This window comes from Salmo salar, chromosome ssa19 (assembly GCF_905237065.1).
Source record: "Salmo salar chromosome ssa19, Ssal_v3.1, whole genome shotgun sequence".
NCBI lineage: Eukaryota > Metazoa > Chordata > Actinopteri > Salmoniformes > Salmonidae > Salmo > Salmo salar.
In genome coordinates, this window is record NC_059460.1 from 57,213,949 (window position 1) to 57,241,286 (window position 27,338).

A 27,338-nucleotide genomic window follows, 5' to 3' on the forward strand; every position below is an offset into this window, starting at 1 on the left:
TGCAATGATGGTTACAAGGCAGTACTTATTTAAATAAGGTATGAGAATAAGACGTTACTATTGGTGTATTAAAATGAGCGGCTAAATGTGATGTTTCACCGATCCCCAATAAGCAAATAGTATCTGGATTCCTGAATTCAAGATTTTGACATAAAGGAGGAAGCAAGTCACTTTATGATCTAACTTTATCAATGTACCAGCGACAGTCATTTGTCATACTCTGATAGGGTTTAATCCAAGTCATCCAATTTGATGATAAACATGATTTTGACTGTTCAGGACCTTTTAAAGATGCTTTTCATTCTCTGACATTCTAACCAAAACAGAAACTCAACCTGGACTGTCTGTTCCTCACCTACCAGTTTCAGGAAAGCCAGGTTTTAGGAAGCTGCAGCTGATGGACTTGATGAGCTTTCCTACTTGGAAAGCCTGAAATATTGTAGAGGTTTGCTGTTTAACTCATGTTTTGTTCTCCTCGTTTCATGTTTTCATGAAATCTGCCTGAAGCACTTGAACAGGTCTCCAGGTCGCCGATCATAGGCCACATAACGGTATGTATGTAATGTAGGTATGCATGTGCAGTTTGTCCCTTCTACGTGTACAGTATACACAGTGAGCGTAAAGGTGTGTGTTCAGTCTTTCAAGAACAAACATGTACATCCTTCCTTTGATTACAACAGAGCTTCTATTTAAACTTGTACAATAATACTGTATGGTAAGCTCGTCTCCAATTGAACAGAGAAAAAGTAAATTGACATTGATGGGAATTGAGAACAATCACTAATCTCTAATATCTAAATACATATATTTCATGAAATCATTTTTCATCAATTGACTGAGGTTGAAACTGAAACTTCATATTTACATTTTCTAACGGTTCGTTCACAGTCTAAACAGTTATTTTACAATAAATTGACATAGGGTAGGATTATATACAAAACACAGGAAAGAGAGATTTTAGAAATCCCTGCCGTCTAAATTGAGGTGCTTTAGAGTTTAAAATGCTGTTCTGGTTGGCTCCCTCCATTGCGCTTTTTGCTGATAAAGCGACACCACAGGGTCATGAGCAGGGATAGGACCGCACAAGCCAGCGCCACGGAAGCGCCCACCCACATCACCAACGGCAACTGTCCGCATTTCTGTCAATGTCAATGCGGAATAAAAAGAATCAAACACAGACCATACTACTGCCCCAAGGAAGGTCTGCTTGGGGTGTGAGTTTGAAGGCAAAAAGACCTTCTCACAGATATAAGACCCTTCTCCCTCTTAGCAGTTCTACTGTGTTGTTGTGTATCACCTTATTCTCTTGGATTCCCCTGAGCAGGGCAAAGCTGCTGAGATGGGTGCAGGAGCACACAGTTTGGGTGGAGTTGGACATCACTGAGGTGCAGCCCTGGATTGACCACGCCCCCTCACCATCCTCTGACCAATAAACACAGGTGGTATTCGCATCACTGGACTGGAGCACAGAGGAGATGAGACTCATATCATTTTATGAACAGCTAGGGTCTACTGCGTGCATATCTGTTAACATTTTTTTTTATGTCTAATAAAACCTGTTTTAAAGAGATAGTTCACTTTATTTTGAAGTGAAATCCAGAATAATCTGGCTAGCATTTTTGTATCCATTAGTAGTGCATTCAAAAGCATGGGGATGTAGACCACACCGAGCTCTTTCCCCATGATTTTGAACACACCGCTAATGGACACAATCCATTTCCACTAGCATTGCTACATTCCCCAAAAATTGTAGCTAGGAGACCAGCTATAGAAATGTAAAAAACTGTTTGGAGCAAACAATCACAGTCTAGGGAAGTCAAAGATAAGCGAAAGAAGTGAACTATCACTGTAACTGTCAGTCAGCCTTTTGAGAAACACAATTGTTACCTTCAAGTGATTGAAGGTGAGAATGATAGGTTCAGACAGGTTTGTTGTATTGGGGTTGCTAACAGATACAGTCACCACTCTGGAGGAGAGCTGCTCAGAGCTGTTGGTCAAAGTCTGCAGACTCTTGTAGCTGAGCAAAATGGCAAACCCAAATCCTGCAAACAACATAACACAAAACCAATCCACTTAAAACATACAGAAACACAAACAATATAAAACAAAACCAATTCACAAATCATCAAGTATACAAACCCATCAACCTAAAATAAAACACACATGGTACACAAAATATGCCCTATATACAGTATAATAAGCCCTGCACAAAACACAAAAGCCTCCACACAAATCCTACAAGATATAAAATAAAGAAACTTATAGAAATGTCAGTAAATATTTGTCACTCAGAAACTCCCAATTAGTTTTTTTAAGAAGGCCAATGCCACTGCAGCTGAGTGGGACTGTACCTGGGTAATTCGTGTCATCTCCGATCGCCGTCTCCCAGGTGGTGTCAAGTTGGATGTTTTCATTGGTTAGTCTGACTGGTCCTCGGGGTGGTGTCCTGTCCCTCCTCACCACAACTTCTACCTCTGTTTTTTAACATAGGGACAAAAATGTATACTGAGTAGAAATCACCATTATTGAAAGAACAAGTCGTCACTTAGTGGTCAATATGTTCTGTGTAAGGTTAAGTTGTGGTACCGGTGAGGTTAAAGTGATCACTAAATGTGTTTTCAGTATAAGTGTTACCTGTATGGCTTGTATTTATCCTGCTCACATTTTCTCTCAGCTGTGGAGCAATCAGTCTGATAGAGTTTTCTACTGTCCTCAGTAGTGTAGTCACTTTACCGCTGTTACCACCTTGACCATTGGACTGGAGTTGAAGAACATCAGTGACATTGGCCAGTACCTTTAGAAAAGACAGACAACAGAGACATGATGTAACGTGCGTGTGTGTGCGTGCGTGTGCGCGCTTGTGTGTGCGTGTGTGTGTGTAGCTCAGGGAGGCAACATACTGTCAAAAGCGCCTCTCCAGTCTTTTCTGTAGCTCCAGCCAACCCAGAGGAGTTACTCAACACCAAACAGTTGTTTCTCAAGAGAGACAAGAGGCTGTCAAAACCTGGTAGAGTCTGAGAGAGACAGAAAGTACACAGAAAGAGAGAGAAGGATAAATGAGAAGAATATGGTGAATAATCAAGATGAAGAAAAGTACTTGAGAAAATAATCATTTAAAAAGAGGAAGAATTTACCTGTTCAGGTGTACTCTGAGTTGCATAAGGGTCACAATTCAGCTCTAAAGGAAAACCATGAATGTAGATGACCTCAGTTTGTAAAATACAACATAATGTATCAGGCCGGTCATCGTGATTGTGAAACTGGTAGGCTGGGTGGAGGTTTCAACAGATGGCCTCAAGATCAGTGGTCACAAGCGAAGACAATTGAGGTCAGCAGAAAATGAAAAGGTAGAACAAGCATTTCTCTCACCTTGACACTTAGTTTGGTTGTTGCCGTAGGTAGTGAATCCAGGGGTGCAATGACACCTGTAGCTGCCCTCCAGATTGAAGCAGGTTCCATTCTCGCCACAGGGGTATTTGTTCCCAGGCCCTATACACTCATTTACGTCTGTGAGTGTGAGTGAGAGAGAGAGAGAGAGAAAGGAAGTGGGGGAATAAGAAAGACGATGACAACATGGATGTGTCGGACACTGACCTGACAGAGTGATACTAAAGACACAATATCCGAAACACAATGTGGATAAGACGTTTCAAATAATTTCGGTCAATGCATTTATTATTTTTGCGGTACTGTTAGGTAAAGTGACTACCTCACCGGTACCACAACTTAACCTTACACAGAACACATTGACCCAAGGAGAATGGTGTTTCTCTCACCTACACACTTAGAACTTATGTTGCCATCCTGATGGAATCCCTGGAGACAACTGCACCAGTAGCTTCCCTTCATGTTGTGACAGGTTCCCCACGCCCCACAAATATGTCTGTCCTCACCACACTCATCAATGTCTGATAGTAAAAAGAAATGGTGGGGAGAGAGATGATGATGAAAGTGTATGTGATGAAAATGGGAGAGTACCAAAAAAATACAACATTGCAATTGTCTGTATATACAGTGCATTTGGAAAGTATTCAGACCCCTTGACCCCCCCCAAAAAATAATACATTACAGCCTTATTCTAAAAGAGATTAAATTAAATCTACACACAGTACCCTATAATGACAAAGTGGAAAAAACTAAACAGAAATACCTTATTTGCATAAGTATTCAGACCCTTTGCTATGAGACTCAAAATTGAGCTCAGGGGCATCCTGTTTTCATTGATCGACCTTGGGATGTTTCTACAACTTGATTGGAGTCCACCTGTGGTAAATCCAATTGATTGGACATGATTTGGAAAGGCACACACCATTCTATATAAGGTCCCACAGTTGACGGTGCATGTCAGAGCAAAAACCAAGCCATGAGGGCAAAGGAATTGTCCGTAGAACTCCGAGACAGGATTTTGTCGAGGCACAGATCTAGGGGAAGGGTACCAAAAAATGTCTGCACCATTGAAGGTCTCCAAGAACACAGTGGCCTCCATCATTCTTAAATGGAAGAAGTTTGGAACCACCAAGACTCTTATTAGAGCTGGCTGCCCTGCTAAACTGAACAATCATGGGAGAAGGGCCTTGGTCAGGGAGGTAACTAAGAACCCGATGGTCACTCTGACAGAGATCCAGAGTTCCTCTGTGGCGATGGGAGAACCTTCCAGAAGGACAACCATCTCTGCAGCATTCCACCAATCAGGCCTTTATGGTAGAGTGGCCAGGCAAAAGCCACTCCTCAGTAAAATGAACAACAGCTCGCTTGGAGTTTGCCAAAAGGCACCTAAAGGACTCTCAGACCATGAGAAACAAGGTTCTCTGGTCTGATGAAACCAACATTGAACTCTTTGGCCTGAATGCCAATCGTCACGTCTGGAGGAAACCTGGCACCATCCCTACGTGAAGCATGGTCGTGTGTGATAGCCAAATTATAAGATTGTTTAATACTGTTTATGCATCAAATGGTTGTTTTATGCAATAGAATAGGTTACTATTAATACTTTCTCATGTGTCTGTGTGAACTGAGAGGAGCCTCTGATGCTTAAACGCTGACAATTTATTTATGAATGGTTTGGTGCTAAAAATCAATCATAGAATGAGTTGGTGTTTGTACCAGGGAGAGATGGCTCGGAAATTGATAATAATAATAATAATGAGAGGAACCTTTTCTTAGGGGTCAAACTCTGGTTTCTATACAATAAGACCAGTCTTCACAGTAAATGCTATCTGGCTGGGGAATACTCCTTTCTCATATATCAAGTCTCACCTTTTGACCCATTCCACACATCTGTTGTTTGTCATGTAGACTAAGAGGGTGTATCTTTGCTATAAAATATATTTGTATGTCAGAGCTCTCGGCACATCACTCAAGAGTGTTGGGTCTCCTCATTATTGATTAGAATTTCCACTACAGTGGGGATGTTTCAGCGGCAGGGACTGGGAGACCAGTCAAGATGAACAGAGCAAAGTACAGAGAGATCCTTGATAAAAATCTGCTCCAGAGCGCTCAGGACCTCAGACTGGGGCGAAGGTTCACCTTCCAACAGGACAACGACCCTAAGCACACAGCCAAGACAACGCAGGAGTGGCTTCGGGACAAGTCTCCAAATGTGCTTGAGTGGCCCAGCCAGAGTCCGGACTTGAACCCGATCGAACATCTCTGGAGAAACCTCAAAATAACAGTGGAGCGACGTTCCCCATCCAACCTGACAGAGCTTGAGAGGATCTGTTTTTTTTTAATATATAAATTTGCTAAAAAAATATACATATATTTTTTGCTTTGTAATTATTGTGTATTGGGTGTAGATTGAGGGGGAAAACTATTTAATTTGCTAATTCATTGAAAATGAAATACATCTTATTTACTTAAGTATTTACACCTGAGTCAATACTTTGTAGAATCCCCTTTGGCAGCGATTACAGCTGTAAGTCTTCTGGGTAAGTCTAAGAAATTTCCACACCAGGATTGAGCAACATTTGCCCATTATTCTTTTCAAACTTCTTCAAGCTCTGTCAAATTGGTTGTTGATCATTGCTAGACAACCATTTTCAGGTCTTGCCATTTTAAGTCGATTTAAGTCAAAACTGTCTCGGCCACTTAGGAACATTCACCGTCATCTTGGTAAACAACTCCAGTGTAGATTTGGCCTTGTGTTTTAGGTTATTGTCCTGCTGAAAGGTTAATTAATTTCCCAGTGTCTGGTGGAAAGCAGACAACCAGGTTTCACCCCAGGATTTGACTTAGCTTAGTTCCATTCAGTTGATTTTTTACCCTGAAAACTCCTCAGTCCTTAATGATTACAAGCATACCCATAACTTGATGCAGCCACCACTATGCTTGAAAATATGGAGAGCGGTACTCAGTAATGTGTTGTATCGGATTTACCCCAAACATAACACTTTGTATTCAGGACCAAATGTATTTGCTTTGCCACATTTTTTGCAGTATTACTTGCCTTTAATTATTTTTTATTCCGTACAGGCTTCCTTCTTTTCACTCTGTCAATTAGGTTAGTATTGTGGAGTAAATAAAATGTTGTTGATCCATCCTCAGATCACAGCCATTAAACTGTAACTGTTTTAAAGTCACCATTGGCCTCATGGTGAAATCCCTGAGCGGTTTCCTTCTTCTCTGGCAACGGAGTTAGGAATGATGCCTGTATCTTTGTAGTGACTGGGTATATTGATACAATATTGAAAGTGTAATTAATAACTTCACCATGCTAAAAGCGATATTCAATGTCAGCTTTTTTTATTTGTACCCATCTACCAATAGGTGGCCTTCTTTGTGAGGCATTGGAAAATCTCCCTGGACATTGTGGTTGAATCTGTTTGAATTCACTGCTCAACTGAGGGACCTTACAGATAATTGAATGTGTGGGGTACAGAGATGAGGTAGTCATTAAACATCATGTTAAACACTATTATTACACACAGAGTCAGTCCATGCAAATTATTATGTGACTTGTTAAGCACATTTAGTATTGCCAATACAAAGGGGTTGAATACTTACCGATTTAAGACATTTCAGCTTTCATTTTTTATTAAGTTGTAAAACTTTGACATTATGGGGTATTGTCTGTAGGCCAGTGACAAAAAAAAATCTAAATTGAATCAATTTTAAAATCCGGCTGTAACAACAAAATGTGTAAAACGTAAAGGGGTGTGAATACTTTCGTAAAGCAGAGGATGTTATTAAATATTCCTGGTCAGTAACATAATGATTACAATGGATATTTAGGAATAGTTGATTAAGACCAAAATTCCTTCATCCAATGAGGATATGACTCACCAACTAAGCACTAATGAAATAGATAGATTTGTTATATTCCTGAGGTTACTTATATGTCTTAGATATAGGACAGATAGTCCGAAAATAAAATCATAAGGTTTTCAACTGTCTGTTTTGCCAAAGGCTTAGACTTTTAGAGGTTAACAAGTAATACAATAAAAATCTTTAAAAAGTTAGGCTCAAAATGATTGACACCCCTATTTTCAGTACCTTTCAATACCTCACCTTGTGAGGATAGCGGCATTTTAGGGATCTTAGACCATTCTTCCATACAGAATCCTTCCAGATACTTGATATATCTTTTAACTGCGCTTATGGACTGTCCTCTTCAATTTAAACCACAAGTTTTCAATGGGTTAGACATTTTTATTTTGTGGACAATTAACTATTTCTTTGTGGATTTTGATTTGTGCTTGGGGTTATTGTTTTGCTGGAAGATCCACTTGCGGCCAAGTTTCAGCCTCCTGGCAGAGGCAACCAGGTTTTTGGCCAAAAAATTAACAAGGGCTCTAGGACCAGTGGAAGCAAAATAGCCCCATAACATCAAGGATCCACCACCATATTTTATAGTAGGTGAAAGGGGTTCTTTTCTGCTAATGCATTGTCATTTCCACACCAAAACCACCACTGTAGTGCAAGTCCACTGATCCTGAGGCCCTTGTTAAGGTCAATGGCATCATGAACTTTATCCAGTACCAAGTAATTTAACCAAAAAACGGGTTGCCTCTGTCAGGAGGCTGAAACTTGGCCATAAGTGGATCTGCCACCAAGACAATAAACCCCAAGCACACATCAAAATCCACAAAGAAATGTCTAATTGGCCAAAAATATATATTTTTTGGAATAGCCATCTCACTCTCTGGACTTGAAACCCATTGAAAACCTGTGGTTTCAATTGAAGAGGACAGTCCATAAGCGCAGACACATGATATCAAGGATCTAGAAGGATTCTGTATGCAGGAATGGTCTAAGATCCCTCCCAATCTGTTCCACAACTCCAAACATTTTAGAAAAAGGCTCAGTGCCGTTATCCTTGCAAGGTGAGGTATTGAAAACAGGTGTCAATTTTTACCCCTACCTTTGAGGGAAAAAATAGAATTACTTGTTTAACAAAATCTCCTTCTCTGAGCAATTGTATTAGTATAAAATCCTATAATTTCCCAACATTTCTGAGCATACGATATAGCTCAGTATTTGAATTATGTATTTATTTTTTGCTAAATCTTTATCAAGGGTGTCAATAATTTCAGACCCTAATGTATGCTACAACATTATCATTATTTTAAAACTGACAGTGGTAGCTTTTAATTATCCCGTTTTATCCATATTAGTGGTAAGGAATTAAAGCTATTATTAGTTATTATTAATAACATCAGAGTCAATCTTAATAACACAGCATTGACCTGTACATCCATCTGCGGAAGTGAAATAAGTGATCCTAGATTCAAACCCAGGATGACACCGACAGTGGTAACTACCAAGGGTGTTGAAGCAAGTAGAATGGTTCCCACAGACGGAGGGATCTTCCACACACTCATCTGTATCTACAGAACACCAAATAAGTATTTGAGGTTAGGACAGATCTTAGGTATTAGTCAGTCAGTTAGTTGGTTGGCTTGAAATGAGTGAGAATAGAGAACAGTTTCGGCTAATGAACAGTGAATGCATTCTTTAAGACACCATCATTCTCACTCTAACCTCTTGGTAAGTCTGAATTCTAAACTTCTTATCCTAGATGTGAACCTGTAAAAGGCAACAGATAGAGATGAAATAAGCAATACCCTGCTGTCTACACTTGCCATTAAAACACAGTGATCTTTTTCATCACCAGGGTAAATCAGTTGATCTTACCATAACAGCCACTTCCAATCATAGTAATCTTATACCCTGTTTGACAGAGTGGAGGATAAATCCCTTCCAAAGGTAGGGCCAGGTAGAGACCTGTAGGAAAAAAATAGAAATATCAGACATAAACAAATGATGCCTCTATATACATGCAAGCATATCCTTTAGACCAGTGCAGTCATGCCATTGGGAAGTGTCAAATTACAAACAAACAGATAGTCTCTCAATCTATGAGATGCCCTCATCTTTATTTCAGGCAACTAAAACCTCCTACAGTTGGAAGGCCCTCCACTACCATGGAGAAATGAGCTAACTCACCAAGAATCCAGAAGCATAAATTCACTCCCATTACAAAGGCAGTTTGTTTTGTTGATTAACTGTGCGTGCCGTGTAACTGACAGAGTAGTACTTCAACACGGTCACATTATTCTCTCTCTGCAAATGTCTCCCTTTTATCACTTTTCTCAACACCGTCATCTGAAGAGATTTCATCTTGAAGTAGAAAAGGGAAGTCACTATAGCAGTTCTTCTCATCATCATCTACACCTCCTCATTTACTCTATCAGTGATGGGGAAAGAGATAATGGGTAAAAAAAAAATCCAGTCAAAGACATCACAAACATTAAGAGCTTTAGCGTGTCACCCTGCTTAAGGAATACAAAATCAACCACTAAAAGATGCATTCTTCTCTCTCATTTTTTTCTAAATAAAACAAAAAAAACTACTTGCAAAACTATGCATCATCCCAAACCTTGTTGTGTAATCAGAATGACACATTCAATAAACAAAAACAGAATTTCTCAGTACTGGCTAAATGCACGTCACACTAGATAGCGAGCGATAATGCAGCTTCCGGTACATAGCTGTCTAAATACTTGCAATTCAATGCCCCCTCAGCTCAACCAAAGTCAGAATTTCATTTGATGACATAACATTACAATCTAAGCTTGATGCCCTCAATCTCACACAAATTATCAATGAACCCACCAGGTACAACCCCAAATCCGTAAACACGGGCACCCTCATAGATATCATCCTAACCAACTTGCCCTCCAAATATACCTCTGCTGTCTTCAACCAAGATCTCAGCGATCACTACCTCATTCCCTGCATCTGTAAAGGGTCTGCGGTCAAACTACCACCCCTCATCACTGTCAAATGCTCCCTAAAACACTTCTGCGAGCAGGCCTTTCTAATCAACCTGGCCCGGGTATCCTGGAAGGATATTGACCTCATCCCGTCAGTAGAGGATGCCTGGTTATTCTTTAAAAGTGCATTCCTTACCATCTTAAATAAGCATGCCCCATTCAATTTTTTTTTAACCAGGAACAGATATAGCCCTTGGTTCTGTCCAGACCTGACTGCCCTTGACCAGCACAAAAACATCCTGTGGCGTTCTGCATTAGTATTGAATAGCCCCCGTGATATGCAACTTTTCAGGGAAGTTAGGAACAAATATACACAGGCAGTTAGGAAAGCTAATGCTAGCTTTTTCAAGCAGAAATTTGCATCCTGTAGCACAAACTCAAAAAAGTTCTGGGACACTAAAGTTCATGGAGAATAAGAGCCCTCCTCCCAGCTGCCCATTGCACTGAGGCTAGGAAACAATGTCACCACCGATAAATCAACTATAATTGAGAATTTCAATAAGCATTTTTCTACGGCTGGCCATGCTTTCCACCTGGCTACCCCTACCCTGATAAACAGCCCTCCACCCCCCACAGCAACTCACCCAAGCCTCCCCATTTCTCCTTCACCCAAATCCAGATAGCTGATGTTCTGAAAGAGCTGCAAAATCTGGGCCCCTACAAATCAGCCGGGCTAGACAATCTGGACCCTCTCTTTGTAAAATTATCTGCCGAAATTGTTGCAACCCCTATTACTAGCCTGTTCAACCTCTCGTATCGTCTGAGATTCCCATAGATTGGGGGGGAAAGACACTCTAGACCCAAACTGCTACAGACCTATATCTATCCTACCCTACCCTGTGTTTCTAAGGTCTTCAAACAGATTACCGACCACTTCGAATCCCACCGTACCTTCTCCGCTATGCAATCTGGATTCAGAGCTGGTCATGGGTGCACCTCAGCCACGCTCAAGGTCCTAAACGATATCATAACCGCCATCGATAAGAGACATTACTGTGCAGCCGTATTCATCGACCTGGCCAAGGCTTTCGACAATGTCAATCACCACATTCTTATTGGCAGACTCGACAGCCTTGGTTTCTCAAACGATTGCGTCGCCTGGTTCACCAACTACTTCTCTGATAGAGTTCAGTGTGTCAAATCGGAGGGCCTGTTGTCCGGACCTCTGGGGGTGCCACAGGGTTCAATTTTCAGGCCGACTCTCTTCTCTGTATACATCAATGATGTTGCTCTTGCTGTTGGTGATTCTCTGATCCATCTCTACGCAGATAACACCATTCTGTATACCTCTGGCCCTTCTTTGGACAATGTGTTAACTAACCTCCAGACGAGCTTCAATGCCATATAACTCTCCTTCCGTGGCCTCCAACTGCTCTTAAATGCAAGTAAAACTAAATGCATGATCTTCAACCAATCGCTGCCCGCACCTGCCCGCCCGTCCAGCATCACTACTCAGGACGGTTCTGACTTAGAATATGTGGATAACTACAAATACCTAGGTGTCTGGTTAGACTGTAAACTGTCCTTCCAGACTCACATTAAGCATCTCCAATCCAAAATTAAATCTAGAATCGGCTTCCTATTTCGCAACAAAGCATCCTTCACTCATGCTTCCAAACATACCCTCGTAAAACTGACTATCCTACCGATACTTGACTTCGGCAATGTCATTTACAAAATAGCCTCCAACACTCTACTCAACAAATTGGATGCAGTCTATCACAGTGCCATCCGTTTTGTCACCAAAGCCCCATATACTACCCACCACAGCGACCTGTATGCTCTTGTTGGCTGGCCCTCGCTTCATACTCGTCGCCAAATCCACTGGCTCCAGATCTACAAGTCTCTGCTTGATAAAGCCCCGCCTTATCTCAGCTCACTGGTCACCATAGTAGCAACCAACCGTAGCACGCGCTCCAGCAGGTATATCTCACTGGTCACCCCTAAAGCCAATTCTTCCTTTGGCCGCCAGTTCTCTGCTGCCAATGACTGGAACGAACTGCAAAAAAAAATCATAGAAGCCTCTTACCTCCCTCACTAGCTTTAAGCACCAGCTGTCAGAGCAGCTCACAGATCACTGCACATAGCCCATCTGTAAATAGCCCATCCAACTACCTCATCCCCAAACTGTATTTATCTTGCTCCTTTGCACACCAGTATCTCTACTTGCACATTCATCTTCTGCACATCTACCATTCCAGTGTTTAATTGCTATATTGTTATTACTTCACCACTATGTACCATTTATTGCCTTATCTCCCTTATCCTACCTCATTTGCACATGCTGTATATAGACTTTTTCTGTATTATTGACTGTATGTTTGTTTATTCCATGTGTTACTCTGTGTTGTTGTATGTGTCGAACTGCTTTGCTTTATCTTGGCCAGGTCGCAGTTGCAAATGAGAACTTGTTCTCAACTAGCCTACCTTGTTAAATAAAGGTGAAATGAAAATTTGTGGAAATATACTTACCTTGCAATTGCATCACAAAAAACAATTACATTAATGAGACAATTTAGGGTTTAATTTGAGGTGACAACCTTTATTGAAATTTCTTTGTTGAAATAATATATACAAGTGTGGAACATTGATGGACAAAACATTTAAGTGCATAATTTAGACTGAATGACCGTATTGGCTGATGGACATAGCATATTGTAATTTTAAGAACATAAAATGCAAAACAAAAATCCCTCCCATCAAGTGTAAAACCACTGAACAGACAAAAGAGGCTCCCATATAAATAAAATATTTTCTTCAAATATAAAAAGTAATTTACAGGACTGATAAAAACCTCAGAATTAAAATGACTAAAGTAAACAAAATGATCAATTATTCAATTTCCTTCGTCAGTTGAACTGAGGCACTTGCGTGCGTGAGTATTGAGGACTTTTAACCTACAACCAACCAAGGGTTGATGCAGACAGGAGAGCAGTGTTTCAATTAACCGACATGACCAACACCTCATGTCAATCTAGAAATCCATACTAACTAGGACCAATGGTGAAAGCTTGGGTCTATACAGTAGATCCTCCCCTGATTGTCCTTTAATAATATAGTTCAGTCTACTAATATATAGTGGTCTATCTTGTTCTAAAGGCCCTGCACCTCCCACAGCAGGATCTCATTGTAGGCAACGGTAAAGAGGAGTTTCCCTGAGGGGGAGAATCGACAGGTCTGCAAAGAGTCACTGTGGTGGAGGAAGTCCTGGAACCTACCGCTGGATGATTTGATGAGCTTCAGCACTCGCTCTGAGAGAGAGAGAGAGAGAGAGAGAGAGAGAGAGACAAAACACACAGCAGCTTCATGCAACCTATTTACATACACACAGAATGTATCATTGCGCACAGAACTGTGCAGAGACACACATGCTGGTGATTTGTCAAACTGATGCTGCATTGTAAATTCGAAAATACCAAGCAAGCCTGTGCCAAGCTGGTCTGCTTTTGATGGGTTTTTATTGTAGTTTATTTTAATGCTTCAGTCCTTGCTAGCAAACAAAGTGCCTTTTACAACAAAACACAAGACGCACCAGTCACATTGTAAAACTGAAATGAGAGAGGTAGAAGAGAAGTGACATGCACCTTTTGAGCCCACCGCTATGAGGCGACCCTTGGAGGAGAGGCTGAAGCACATGGCCCAATGGGACAGTGCAATCTTCTTTATGACCCGTTTCTTGGCCAGGCTGTAGAAGGACAGCTCTCTCTCCACTCCATAGCCTGTGTACACCACCAGGCCAGGGTCTATGGGGCTGAAAGCAGCCAGGCTGGGAGGAAGGCTGTCTGACTCCTGATAAAGACAGAAATAAAGAGAGATAGAGAGGACTTTTAAAACACAGAAATGTTCACAGTAAAACTATTCAACGCCCGCAAGGTTGAAAAAGGTTTTTCAAGTAAAAAAAAAACAGTAATTGACTGATATCACATCTCATCTTGCACTTCACTTCGGGGCCAATTCAGACTTTTTTTTTTTACTCGTTTTGATTGAAGCTCTTCTCAGTATTTAGTATTCAGACCTACCCTAATGCTTTTTTTTTTATATACTTTTTAAAATGTTATACTTCATTGTGGGAAATGGGGTGGAAATACCCGTCATCTTGATATGCTTTCCAGTTTCCTTCCATGACTGGTTTCACATTAGTCTCCAGCGATCAGAAGGAAAAATCATCTAAAACAATTGCTATTTGTATTTTACAATCCCCTTCTCCAAACGGATTACTAATTTACCTAGCTCTTATCAAAGCTCTTATTAATTTGAAATTAAATTGCATGGAGAGCAGTGTGTTATTTCTATCAGATGTTTTTTTTCCCACTTGGAACAAACAGGTTAACTCAAACTTATTCATGATTTCCGTATCTGTAGACACACCTCTGCCACGTATCTGTAGACACACCTCTGTGATCTACCCCCCCAAAAGAACACCTTGCTGGCACATGCATTTCCCCATGCTTAAAGGTACAATATGCAGAAATCACTCCGCCATTTCCTGGTTGATAAAATTCAAATAGTTCGCCTAATTTCAGTTTACGGTGACAAAAAAAGCAGTCATTATGTAGAGAATCATTGTACCAGTTAATCCGCTGTGAAATATATTTTCTATAACCAAAAATATTGTATTTTCATCTGTTTGAAGCTGGTGTACGAAACTGAAATTAAAAGACAAAAAAAAACAATACTTAAGAATGGGAAGCATGGAAATTACGCACATAGCATAAATCCACCACTTAGACTCGCTTTCAACGAGAATGACAGAGCTATAACTTACTTGTCTATGTGAATTTGGTCGGGTCGCCTACATATTGCAGCTTTAAGTCCAAGTTCAGAACACAGAGAGAAAAGTGCATAAATAGGGAATGAAGTTACATTTACGCGCACGCGCATAACTTGGGTCTGAATTCCCACCATCCTGAACAAAATCCTCACCTGAAAGTGCTTGTCTAACAGATAGATTTCCATGTTATTCATTTTGTGTGCATGTGTGTGTATGCCTATGAAGAGAGGTTTACCTCAGGATTGGCAGGGGCTGGAAATGTGAGCCAGTCCAGGAGCTCACACTTGTCCTTCATCCAATCAGCTGTCCAAACGCTGACCCGTCTGTCTGCACTGGCAGCCAACCACATCTCGTTTCCTTCAAGCCCAAATTCTTTGTACTGGTGGACAAAATGCATGACGACACAATTCCTTCATGTAGATTCTTAGCAGCTCCTCAAAAACAGTTACACTAGTAACCTCAGAAGACGTCACACAGAAGTATGTTTTAGACATTCTATGTATACTATAGGATCGGGTCCCCCCTTGTATTCATTATAATTTGAAAGGCAAAACTGATCCTAGATCTGCACTCCTACTCCGATGAGTGAATACGGGCCCTGACCTGTTTCTTCACACACTGGATGGTAGTGATGGGTGCCCCCTTGTGGTCGCTGATGATTCGGACGGTAAGCCCGGTTACTGGGCTGCTGACAGCCATCACGCCGTCCCTCCCCGCAGAGAGGATCACCTGACCTGAGGGTCAGAGGTCACATATAACCTCCGTTATTGGCCATGTGTATCATTATACATCCCAGTGAAATGACATACAAACGGTGTCCCAACAGAAAGAGTGCCATCACATCCTAAACATGAATAGGAAAGCAGAATCAGCAGTGTCCGACTACCAAATTCACACACGAGACAACGTCCACTGGTAGCATTGACAGTGACCTTCCTAAACACACACACACACACACCGTTAGCAGAGTACTGGATGGCGGTGACGGCCACAGGGTGTGGGTGCAGCTTGAGCTCCATCTCTGAGGAGGCCAGGCGAAAGATCCTTAGGGTTCCGTCGCTGTACCCCCCCACCACACAGGCAGCCCCTTTAGAGGGACTGCCGACCGGGCTCCAGCACGCACTACCACAGCTCTGACAGACAAGACGGGGATGGGGGGGGGAGAATCAGGGGAGTAGATATTGACAGTCAGACTCCTAGGTTTATAACTGGTGCATGATGCGTTGGAGCTTCTCTCTCTATGTGGAATGTAGCCTTGTAGGTAACATGTCATAGTGGAATTGTTACAGCATGTGATATACAGCCATTTAGCCTGTGTAACGCGGTCGTTGAAAATAATAGCTCTGTTCATGTCATAGTTCTAATTATAACATGCTTCACAACATTTTGTTGTTTATAAGCGCTTTATAATATTTGCATTGTAATACTTATGGCTGCTGTTACAATGTATTAATGTATATAGGTGTAATAAGGGGTTAAAGCAACAACAAAAATCCCATGACTGAAACTTAAGTGGATCTCAGATCGATTGTCTGCTGGCCCAAGTTATCCTCCCCTTACACTTAAAACTGTCATGTCCATCATGCTTTTAGGGAGAGAGGATCATTTTGTACATGTATTAAAACTGCGAGTCTCACCACTTTGTCCTTTTCGATTAGAAACCAAAAATGATCCATATGAGTGGAGATCCGTCACAGCGACGTAACACTTTAACGTTATAAAGTATTTTCTTGAATCCACACGGCCATCTTAGCCTTAGCGGTTCCTGTAGTTGTCTTGCCGTCTCACCTGGTTGAGCACCTGAAACTGCACCACCAGTTCGTTGCTGGGGGCCGACCACACCCTCACACTGCCGTCCTCCCCACACGTGGCAAAGTGGCTCTCGTCTGGGCTGAAAACCACGTCATTTACCTGACCACCGGGGGGGAGAGCGGGTCATTCAATGTACGGATAGAGGCGTCAACAATGAACGCTCACATAGGCTCCAAAAGTCATAAATGCATGCACACGCTGGCAAAAACCCGGCACTGTACCTTGCTCTTGTGCCCGCTGATGAGGCGGATGCTGGTGTTGTCCACCCAGTTGATGTACCACAGGGTACCCGCAGTGGTGCCCACGATGCCCATGTCCATGACGTCGTCAAAGGCCGCGCTCACCACCGTCCCGTCCAGCATCATCTCCTGCTCCAATAGCACCAGAGCACCTCTGACAGACAGAGGCAAGGACCAATGAGAGTAGACCATTAGATCAAATACGCCAATTCATTGAATAAGAGTGGTTCTCTATATAAAATGTAATAGCCTCACAAGATCGCTCTGATGCAATACATGTACACTGAACCGAAACATAAATGCAAATAAACTGAGTTACAGTTCATACAAGGAAATCAGTCAATTGAAATAAATTAAACTAGACCCTAGTCTATGGATTTCATATGACTAGGAATACAGATGTGCATCTGTTGGTCACAGATAGAGTTCCTTAAAAAAAAGTAGGGCCTTGGATCAGAAAACCAGTCAGTATCTGGTGTGACCACCATTCGCTTCATGCAGCGCGACATCTCCTTCGCATAGAGTTGATCAGGCTGTTGAGTGTGGCCTGTGGAATATTGTCCAACTCCTCTTCAATGGCTGTGCAAAGTTGCTTGATTTTGGCGGGAACTGGAACATGCTCTCGTACATGTCGATCCAGAGCATCCCAAACATGCTCAACAGGTGATATGTCTTGTGATTATGCAGGTCATAGAAGAACTGGGACATTTCAGCTTCCAGGAATTGTGTACAGATCCTTGTGACATGGTGCCGTGCATTATCATACTGAAACATGAAGTGATGGTAGCGGATGAATGGCACGACAATGGGCCTCAGGATCTCGTCACATCTCTGTGCATTCAAATTGCCATTGATAAAATGCAATTGTGTTGGTTGTTCGTAGCTAATGCCTGCCCATACCATAACCCCACCTCCACCATGGGGCAATCTGTTCACAATGTTGACTTCAGCAAACCACTCGCCAACACGACCCTATAAACGTTGTCTGCCATCTGACCGGTACAGTTAAAACTGGGATTCATTCGTGAAGGGCACACTTCTCTAGCGTGCCAGTGCCCATTGAAGGTGCGCATTTGCCCACTTAAGTCGTCACGACACCAAACTGCAGTCAGGTCAAGACCCTGGTGAGGACAACGAGCACGCAGATGAGCTTCCTTGAGACGGTTTCTGACAGTTTGTGCAGAAATTCTTCTGTTGCGCAAACCCACAGACCGGTAGTCTCAGACAATCCGGAAGGAGAAAAAGCCAGATGTGGAGGTCCTGGCCTGGCGTGGTTACACGTGGTCTGCAGTTGTGAGGCCGGTTGGACGTACTGCCAAATTCTCTAAAATGACGTTGGAGGAGGGTTATGGTAAAGAAATTAACATTAAATTATCTGGCAACAGCTTTGGTGGACATTCCTGCAGTCAGCATGCCAATTGCACACTCCCTCAAAACTGGAGACATCTGTGGCATTGTGTTGTGTGACAAAACTGCACCTTTTAAAGTGGCCTTTTATTGTCCCCAGCACAAGGTGGACCGGTGTAATGATAATGCCGTTTAATCAGCTTATTGATATGCCACACCTATTTAACAGGATGTTAGACAGGTGTAACTAACAGGGATGTAAACAACACTTTCCATGTTGTATGCAGAAATCGCTCCGCCATAAAAGACAAATAAACTAGAAGCTTAGAAATAGCGCACCTAGAACAGATCTACCGCTTCTTAGACTTACTTTCAATGAGAATGACAGATCGGTAACTACCATTTCTATGTGAATTTGATCAGGTCCCCTCAAAAAGTTACATATTGCAGCTTTAACTAAATACCAAATGTTCAAAGTATATAAAACAACAGGCCAGAGATGAATGGGATTTAAAGACATGTCATGAGAAGATACTCTATGTAACATAGGAGGATGAGGGAAAAGGTATGTAAGGAGTAGAATGTGTAGGCTGAGAAGGAGTGTGCGGTGAGCAACAGACCTGTCCTCTGTGTTAGAGGCCTCTCCTCCAGGCCTCATGCCCTGTACAGCTGCCACACCCCACAGCCTCAGCCTGCGAGTGTTACTGCCCGTCAAGAGACGGTTCCCCCGACACAGCAGCACTCCTAGAAACACACAAACGTACACTAATACTGTACATACAGACTGACAAACCTATTTTGGAGACGGGTTTATTTGCAAGGATTGTGAAATGTGTTTATTTACCAACTTTAGTTGAATGAAGTCTGGATAAGCTTTGGTTAAGAGTGCCTGCTATGAGTAACATTATTAAAATATAACTGACCGATCTCCCCCTGGTCAGCCTCCCAGGTCATAAAGCAACGCTGGGTGTTGCAGTCCCAGGCACACACATGCCCGCTGTTGGTGCCCGTGAAGAGGATGAAGTTGGCGTTGTAGCACAAAGCTGTCAGCGCCACATCACCCACCTCCTCTGGCACACATACTCTCTGCACCTAGAATTTGAAAAACTTTATTGTCCACACAAAGTGGACATTTTTCTTCAGTCTTTGTTTAAAAAAAACCGTTGTCCTCGTTATGTGGAAATATATGTCTTCCTATGAGGGAGGACATGTTGAACATACCTGGTGCCGGCCTGATTTTTATCCAAGCAGAGGGGCTCTAGTTAGCTAGACATGCCCAGCCCAAACCAGGCAGGAAATGAGCAGTGTTAAACAAAAGAAGGCTGGTATTACACCGAAACATATTCTCTAGAAAGCAGGCCAAAAGAGCATAGTTTGGGTCGGTACGATAGTGTGAAAAAAGTATCAGGGTTATCTTCTTAGAAATACAATTAATTAGAAATTCATTCTAATTCTATTGTTACCTTGAGCTCCACGTCCATGCCCTGTGTGTGGGTGTTGCAGAAGTAGAGTCCCTGGCTGCCCACACAGGCCAGCTGGCTGGCTGCAGAGGGGCTGAATGCCACGTCGTGGAGCGGGCCGGACACGCTGACCCTGGACAGCAGCTGGTAGGTCCTGGTGCTCCACAGCGCCACCTCCGGGTCGGTGAAGTCCCCTGCAGGAGGGCAGATTCAAATACCTTTAAAAAAAACATTTTCTATCTCACATCCTTGAGGTAATCATTGATCTGTATGTGACTGGATAAGTGAACGCTATGTAGTGAAACTCTACTCCACTTGTCCTTGAAGGACTTTTCCACTGACCCACAGTGAGGAAGAAGAAATCATCCCTGGAGAAGGACAGGGCCTGCACCGCCCCCCGGTGGTAGGAGATGGTATTACTGCAGGTTCCGTCCTGAACGTTCCAGATGCATATCAGGCTCCTGGAGCCACCGCTGCCCCCTGCCGCCGAGGCCACCGTCTGAAAGAGAACAACACACCGTCAGAGACATGTAATGACTCATAAAATCAACTGTCTAGTTAGAAGGGATCAAAGTCACAATTACTTTAAAAACAGGGTAATTCAGACTTAGCACAACTAGTCACAGAGAGAAACCACATTCAGACAGTGGTTGAGACGCAGAGAATGAGTCATCCTTATTGGCACCAGCACAGTCCACCACCTTCATCATCATCGCTCATGCAAGAGAGGAGACTGGAGGCCTACCTGCGCGTCATTGGTAACAGCCAGACAGGAGATCTCTTCAGTGTGGCCCAGCCAGTGTCTCTGGGAGCCAGTGTGTAGGTTCTCCACCACCACCACACAACCACAGGAGTACGCAAACAGACCTGCAAATCAGTCAACACAACTAGGGCTGTGGCGGTCACGAAATCTCGTCAGCCGGTGATTGTCAAGCAAATAACTGTCGGTCTCACGGTATTTGACCGTTAATTAATACAAAACATCTCCTGGCGTCCACACATGGCTTTATTAGACTTTTAAAAATGTATTTTAGGCTATGTAATATAACCTCCACAATAAATCCATTATCTGTTTTAGACAGGTCTAAAGAAGCATGCTATGAAGAAAACGTAGTCCATTTCAGAAGAAAATAATAGCATACTCTGAGTTCTCCTTAGGTTAGGTCCTGATGTGGCTGTGGGCTACACTAGTTAATTTAGCAGACAAGATCTGCTTATCATTCTGTGGCATTATTTTATAGTATGAAGAATACAATTAATTAATTTAGAGTTATTAATGTAACTTTAGTTCTGTAAACGTTGGGCTATGTGTTTTGATTTTTAATACACTAAGGCTGCATGATGAGACTAATGATGATTTGAAGAAAGTCGCTTGAAAGGCATGGGCTGTTTTTTTTCTCAGGCTGTACACACTCCAATAGTCTCTCACAATTTGACAAGCACTTGATGATGCCTCGAATTTCATAGTGGCATCCCCTTTGTGGTCGTAATGCACCATTAAAAGAAAATCATGCCCTTTGTGGCCCGGAGTGCTGCTTTGTGCCCTTCTCCCTGAGTGTGCTGCGCAATCCGAAACGTCTCTCACTCACACGGCTCTCTGTCACGTGATCGGGTCTTTCTCACAGGCTACAAGTGAAGACGGACACGTCGGGGACGCAACTGCACGAGTCATTATCCAATTCTGAGGTGCATATTGAAAACGTCAGATGAACTGTCCACATTTACTTTTCGTCAACCAAGAAGATGAGTAGGCCTAACGAACAGCAAAAGCACTAGCCTATGTCAATATACTATCCCCACAAAAGTCGACCAATTCTATTCTGTGCGAGAAATAAATATTCCAAACATAGTCTGGGACAGTTGTGGGATGCGACAGATCCCAAATTAATACAACCACTAGCATCAAAACCTTTTTATGCAATGTGGCTGACGCAACAGATCAGAACGTTAAACTTAAAATGTTGATAAAGTATTAGGCTATTTCTTCACATTATAAGCGCAGTAATGCGCACATGGTAGTAGACTATAAGCTCGAATGTTCCATTAGCGGAAAACACCATTATCAATAGTGACCGCAAATGCGATTATGCATGTAATGCTCTTATTATAAAGGTGCATTTTTATGGTGAAAATGATCTTCCCCAAACTTGAACTTAACTCGCTGCGTATATATGCCACTTAGGCTCTACACCTCTTGTAAAGCGGATTGATGTGCTTAATTTTAAGAAGTTATTTGGCCACTTTAGTTGTGATACAAACCTTAAAAACGCAATTGCATAGCCTATAGAAATGTTGCGCAACATGAGCTGATGGGCTCTCATGAAGTGTTTGATTAGATTTTCGAAGACATTTGCATTGACGTCAGAGTGATTAGAGGGACAATAGAGTGCTGAGTACCAGGCAGTTAGCAAGTTTGGTAGGCTACTAATGACGAGCAGCAGCATCAGAGCTTGGAGAAGCCTAATTACCGTGACTAAACGGTCACGTCGAATTTGACTGCCTTCATGACTCGTGACCTCCGGTGTGGCGGTAATATGGGCACCGCAACAGTCCTAAACAAAACCACCACACAATCAAAGGTGTACACAAACGGACCTGCAATCAGTCAAGTTTCAAGTTTTAATGTCACGATGGGCAAGAAACAAAATGCCTTTCTTGCAAGCTCCAAACCCAACAAGGTACTAAAAATAACATAAGGTAGAACAAAAACACAAGAGAAAAAAAATAAAGACACGAGAAAGTAAGAAGCTATATACAGGAAAGTATACAACTACCACAGCAGTACACAAACAGACCTGCAATCAGTCAACACAACCACATAAGATAAACAAACAGCGATGAAACCGGAAATAAGAAGGAAAGAGACATACGGGGTTGGGTCATACATGCTTACGACAAGTCTTACAATGCATTATAACTTGCATCATAATATTTTATCAGTATATTTTAGACAGACAATGAAATCAGTTGAACAAGCGCAAGGTTTTACCTGTTTCTGGATTCCACACCATGTTGGCCCGCCCATTGCCATTGTAACCAATTACTGCTTTCAGACTCAGGCCCTCTTCGCCCTGTTCGGGAGTTGCAGTACTCTGAGATGGAGACAAGCAGACAGAATGCTTGGAAAGCAAGCCTCAATAATGCAGGCTTCCTTATTTCTCAATGACAGGACCTGAGCTGGCGAGAGGTGCTCTCTACCTGGTCGAGGGAGGAGGTTTTGAAACGTGGGGTGAAGTGCTTGTAGCAGTCGGGACGCACTGGCTTCTCCACCTCCAAAAAATCTGTATAACATACAAAAAAGTAAGAAAAGGTTAAAGACATGCTCCGGAATATTGGCAACTACAAAGTATTTTTTAAACCTCCCGCTTTGGGCTGGATATGTTAATGTGTAGAAGCTATGCTGTGCCATTTTCCCCCACGTGGGCCACTCCCCTAGCAGTTCAAGCAATGAGCTTCAGCCCCTCACAGTATAAGTGTCCACAATATGCACATGAAGCACCCAGCAGAGCGAGAGAGAAAGCAATGAAGTGTTGCACGAATCTGCACATATGTGACATTGTACACAATGTTCGGGGACCATTCTTGGCTTGTTAGCGCTACTTTCAGAACTACTGGCTTATTAAAAAGTATACACAAGTACCGGATAATCCCTTTAATAGAGAGAGGAATGGTTCTGTTTAGAAATATGCACTATTGTCAAAGTCAACTATAGAGCATACTATATTTAAACAGACAGACAGACAGACAGAGACAGACAGACAGACAGACAGACACACAGACACACACACACACACACACACACACAGACAGACAGACAGAAAGTATTCAGACCCTTTTCCTTTTTCCACATTTTGTTACGTTACAGCCTTATTCTAAAATGGATTAAAAAAAATATAATCCTCAATCTACACAAAATACCCCATAATGTCAAAGCAAAAATAGGTTTTTAGAAATGTTTGCTAATTTATTAAAATTAAAAACAGAAATACCTTATTCAGACCCTTTGCTATGAGACTCGATATTGAGCTCAGGTGCATCCTGTTTCCATTGATCATCCTTGAGATGTTTCTACAACTTAAATGGAGTCCACTTTTGGTAAATTCAACTGATTGGACAGGATTTGGAAAGGCACACACCAGTCTATATAAGGTCCCACAGTTGACAGTGCATGTCAGAGCAAACACCAAGCGATGAGGTCAAAGGAAATGTGCATAGAACTCTGAGATAGGATTGTGTTGAAGAACAGATCTGGGGAAGGGTAGCAAAACATTTCTGCAGCATTGAAGGTCCCCAAGAACTCAGTGGCCTCCATAATTCTTAAATGGAAGAAGTTTGGGCCAAGATGGCCGCCCGGGCAAACTGAGCAATCGGGGGAGAAGGGCCTTGGTCAGGGAGGAGACTTCCTCTGTGGAGATGGGACAACCTTCCAGAAGGACAATTATCTCTGCAGCACTCCACTAATCAGGCCTTCATGGTAGGGTGGCCAGATGGAAGCCACTCCACAGTAAAAAGGCACATGACAGCCTGCTTTGCCAAAAGGCACCTAAAAGGACTCTCAGACCATGAAAAACAAGATTCTCTGGTCTGATGAAACTAAGATTGACGCTTGAATGCCAAGCGTCACATCTAGAGGAAACCTGGCACCATCTCTACAGTGAAGCATTGTGGTGGCAGCATCATGCTGTGGGGATATTTATCAGCGGCATGGACAGAGATTAGTAAGGATCGAGGGAAAGATGTACAGAGAGATCCTTGATGAAAACCTGCTCCAGAGCACTCAGGACCTCAGACTGGGGCAAAGGTTCATCTTCCAACAGGACAATGACCCTAAGCACACAGCCAAGATTATGCAGGAGTGGCTTCGGGACAAGTCTCTGAATGTCCTTGAATGGCCCAGCCAGAGTCCGGACTTGAACCCAATCGAACATCTCTGCAGAGACCTGAAAATAACTGTGCAGCGGCGCTCCCGACTGACTGCATGAATGTCCAACAGAGCTGTTGCCGGAGAATTTAATGTTAATTTCTCTACCATAAGCCGCCTCCAACGTAATTGTTATAGAATTTGGCAGTACATCCAACCAGCCTCACAACCACAGAACACGTGTTGCCATGCCAGCCCAGGACCTCCACATCCGGCTTCTTCACCTACGGGACCGTCTGAGGGGGGTGCTGAGGAGTATTTGTGTCTGTAATGAAGCCGTTTTGTGGGGAAAAACTCATCCTGATTGTCTGGGCCTGTCTTCCCAGTGGGTGGAACTGGCTACCAAGTGGGTGGGCTCATGCCCTCCCAAGCCCACCCATTGCTGCGCCCCTGTCCAGTCAAGTGAAATCCATAGATTAGGGCATAATGAATGTATTTAAACTGACCGATTTCCTTTATGAACTGTAACTCAGTAAAATCTTTGAAATTGTTGCGTTTATATTTTTGTTCAGTATGTACACATGTACAGTACCAGTCAAAAGTTTGGACACACCTACTCAATCAAGGGTTTTTCTTTATTTTGACTCTTTTCTACATTGTATAATAATAGTGAAGACTTAAACTGTGAAATAACACATGGAATCATGTAGTGTGTAAAGCTGTCATCAAGGCAGAAGAAGAATCTCAAATATAAAAATATATTTTTATTTTTTAAACATTTTTTGGTTACTACATGATTCCATATGTGTTATTTAATAGTTTTGATGTCTTCACTTTTATTCTACAATGTAGAAAATGTACAATGTACAAATAAAGAAAAACCCTTGAATGAGTAGGTGTCCAATCTTTTGACTGGTACTGCATGCATGATGATTATCTTTGCCACTGAATTTATAAATAAATAATTTACCTTTATCCGCTGCTCTCTTCAGACTAGACTTCAGGGTTGATGAGTCTCCGCCTGCCACCATCTCAGTGACTTTGAGAAAGGAGCCAGATGCAGGGCGATGGGAGGGGCCTGCCAGGGGGGCAGCGCAGGGAAGAACCTCGTCAATGTCCTCCTCACACAGAGACAGGTGGCTCAGAGCTTAAAAAGGAAAGAGGGAGACAGGAGAAGGGCAAAGTGGGGGAGAACATGATACTTTAGGTCGGTTGCAAAACAATACCTAGCTCCTTCTCTTTCTGTGCTTGCAGGAAGTCATAAGCAAAATGGTGGAAACCCAATGTTTCTTTGCACACTTTTCCAGGGGTTGGTGCTAGGGGTAATTTTTCAAGTAAGGGTGAGAGATAAAAACAAATCATTAAAAAAAGATGAAAAAGGGAGCAGCGATTCTCACCTTGTCCAATCCTGTCTATGGAGCTGATGTCCAAACAGGGCGGGGGTGAGGAGGGAAGGGGCGCTGTCTGTCGAGGCATTCCATTGGATAGCAGCCTACCGTTGACCTCTGACTCTGAATGACCTTTAAGGGCTACAGTAGAACCCCCAAATTCTGATTATCTATTGATAGCCAGAACTACAAGACTTACTTCTGTACGTGGTATTCTATTTACTGGCAACCTTGTAAATTATGGTGTGAATGACATAGAAAGAAATTATGATTCATGATCTCTGTTTTTGTATTTACCTGGTTTATGAGGGGAAACAGAGGCTGCCTTTGGTGGTGAACTGCGAGAGAAAAATGAAAACTGATAAATTACACACAGATGCATGAATACAACCTACTTATACAACTTACAACAGTACAGTAATGCAATGCCACTGTGGAGAATTTTTTGGGGGACCGACAGACATTCAGACAGACTAACCGACAGGCAAGACTCTCACCGTCTGTCAGTTCCAGTCTCCTGAGGGTGGGCCAGGAAGTCCCAGAAGAAGATGGCGTCTCCTACTGAGACCACAGCCATCTGGTCTGGGGAGAAGTTCACCTGGCGAATAGGCTGGCTGTGGCCAATGAACATCTGGGATGGAATTATGTCTTCAATCAACACATTTCAAATGAATAACGTCACAACTTTAAAACTACTTGAAATTTGGTAAGATCACGATACTAAAATCCATAAATTGCTAATGCAAATGTTGGTTGGCATGGTAACCGAACCCAATCAACTTTACCTGTGAGTTGACATCCAGCTGCATGCTGTAATCCCACACCTTCACAGCATTGTGTCCTGCTGTCAGTAAGAAACGTCCATCCTCACTCACTGCCAGAGAGGAACACTGGTGCTTGTGTACCTTAGACACCTGGCAGGGAGACCATACACAAACACTGAAGAACTCCACCAAAACAATGTAGATATTAAGTACCTTGATTAATTTAAAAAAAAAAAAAAAATTTAAACACCCACGCTTTTCTTTTCTCACTAGCTATGACTTTGCTGATAAGTTGCTTTGTTGAGGAAATGTTTTACTTACTATGATCGTGATATATGGTTGTCTCACCGAGCTACTTTATTAAGATGAATACACTACTAAGTCCCTCTGGTTAAGAGCATCATCTAAATGACTAAAATGTA

At 42.4% G+C, this 27,338-nt stretch overlaps 2 protein-coding genes across 2 annotated transcripts in view; both read right to left on the bottom strand.

Moving 5' to 3' along the window:
* Positions 1–666: 666 nt before the first annotated feature.
* On the bottom strand, positions 667–9,539 carry LOC106579377 (adhesion G protein-coupled receptor E5). The gene is made up of 11 exons (XM_014159216.2): positions 9,445–9,539; positions 9,133–9,222; positions 3,777–3,908; positions 3,370–3,507; positions 3,135–3,178; positions 2,901–3,014; positions 2,635–2,794; positions 2,352–2,474; positions 1,888–2,042; positions 1,298–1,459; positions 667–1,139 (listed from the first exon to the last, which is right to left on the bottom strand). Exons 1-11 carry the CDS (start codon positions 9,473–9,475, stop codon positions 990–992), a joined length of 1,299 nt encoding a protein of 432 aa, XP_014014691.1. The 5' UTR covers positions 9,476–9,539; the 3' UTR covers positions 667–989.
* Positions 9,540–12,795: 3,256 nt separating this feature from the next.
* The window catches only part of wdr90 (WD repeat domain 90), a 50,520-nt gene continuing 35,977 nt past the window's right edge, over positions 12,796–27,338 (bottom strand). The window contains exons 24-42 of the mRNA XM_014158909.2: positions 26,938–27,066; positions 26,650–26,783; positions 26,450–26,490; positions 26,162–26,293; positions 25,735–25,911; positions 23,102–23,184; positions 22,893–22,995; positions 20,649–20,770; positions 20,246–20,402; positions 19,907–20,097; positions 19,367–19,535; positions 19,064–19,187; positions 17,079–17,250; positions 16,834–16,956; positions 16,004–16,178; positions 15,649–15,779; positions 15,281–15,424; positions 13,859–14,063; positions 12,796–13,525 (exon numbers count right to left, since the gene is read on the bottom strand). Coding sequence (XP_014014384.2) covers positions 13,368–13,525; positions 13,859–14,063; positions 15,281–15,424; positions 15,649–15,779; positions 16,004–16,178; positions 16,834–16,956; positions 17,079–17,250; positions 19,064–19,187; positions 19,367–19,535; positions 19,907–20,097; positions 20,246–20,402; positions 20,649–20,770; positions 22,893–22,995; positions 23,102–23,184; positions 25,735–25,911; positions 26,162–26,293; positions 26,450–26,490; positions 26,650–26,783; positions 26,938–27,066 — 2,670 coding nt within the window. The 3' untranslated portion in view covers positions 12,796–13,367. The remainder of the gene's footprint in view (positions 13,526–13,858; positions 14,064–15,280; positions 15,425–15,648; positions 15,780–16,003; positions 16,179–16,833; positions 16,957–17,078; positions 17,251–19,063; positions 19,188–19,366; positions 19,536–19,906; positions 20,098–20,245; positions 20,403–20,648; positions 20,771–22,892; positions 22,996–23,101; positions 23,185–25,734; positions 25,912–26,161; positions 26,294–26,449; positions 26,491–26,649; positions 26,784–26,937; positions 27,067–27,338) is intronic.

Excerpts from the sequence above, each read along its gene's own strand:
- LOC106579377 (XM_014159216.2), bottom strand. The coding sequence starts at position 9,475 with ATGGGAGTGAATTTATGCTTCTGGATTCTTG. Across the intron at positions 3,179-3,369 it reads CAACCAAACTAAGTGTCAAG|AGCTGAATTGTGACCCTTAT; the intron begins GTGAGAGAAATG and ends GTTTTCCTTTAG. Across the intron at positions 2,043-2,351 it reads AGATGACACGAATTACCCAG|GATTTGGGTTTGCCATTTTG; the intron begins GTACAGTCCCAC and ends TGTTGTTTGCAG.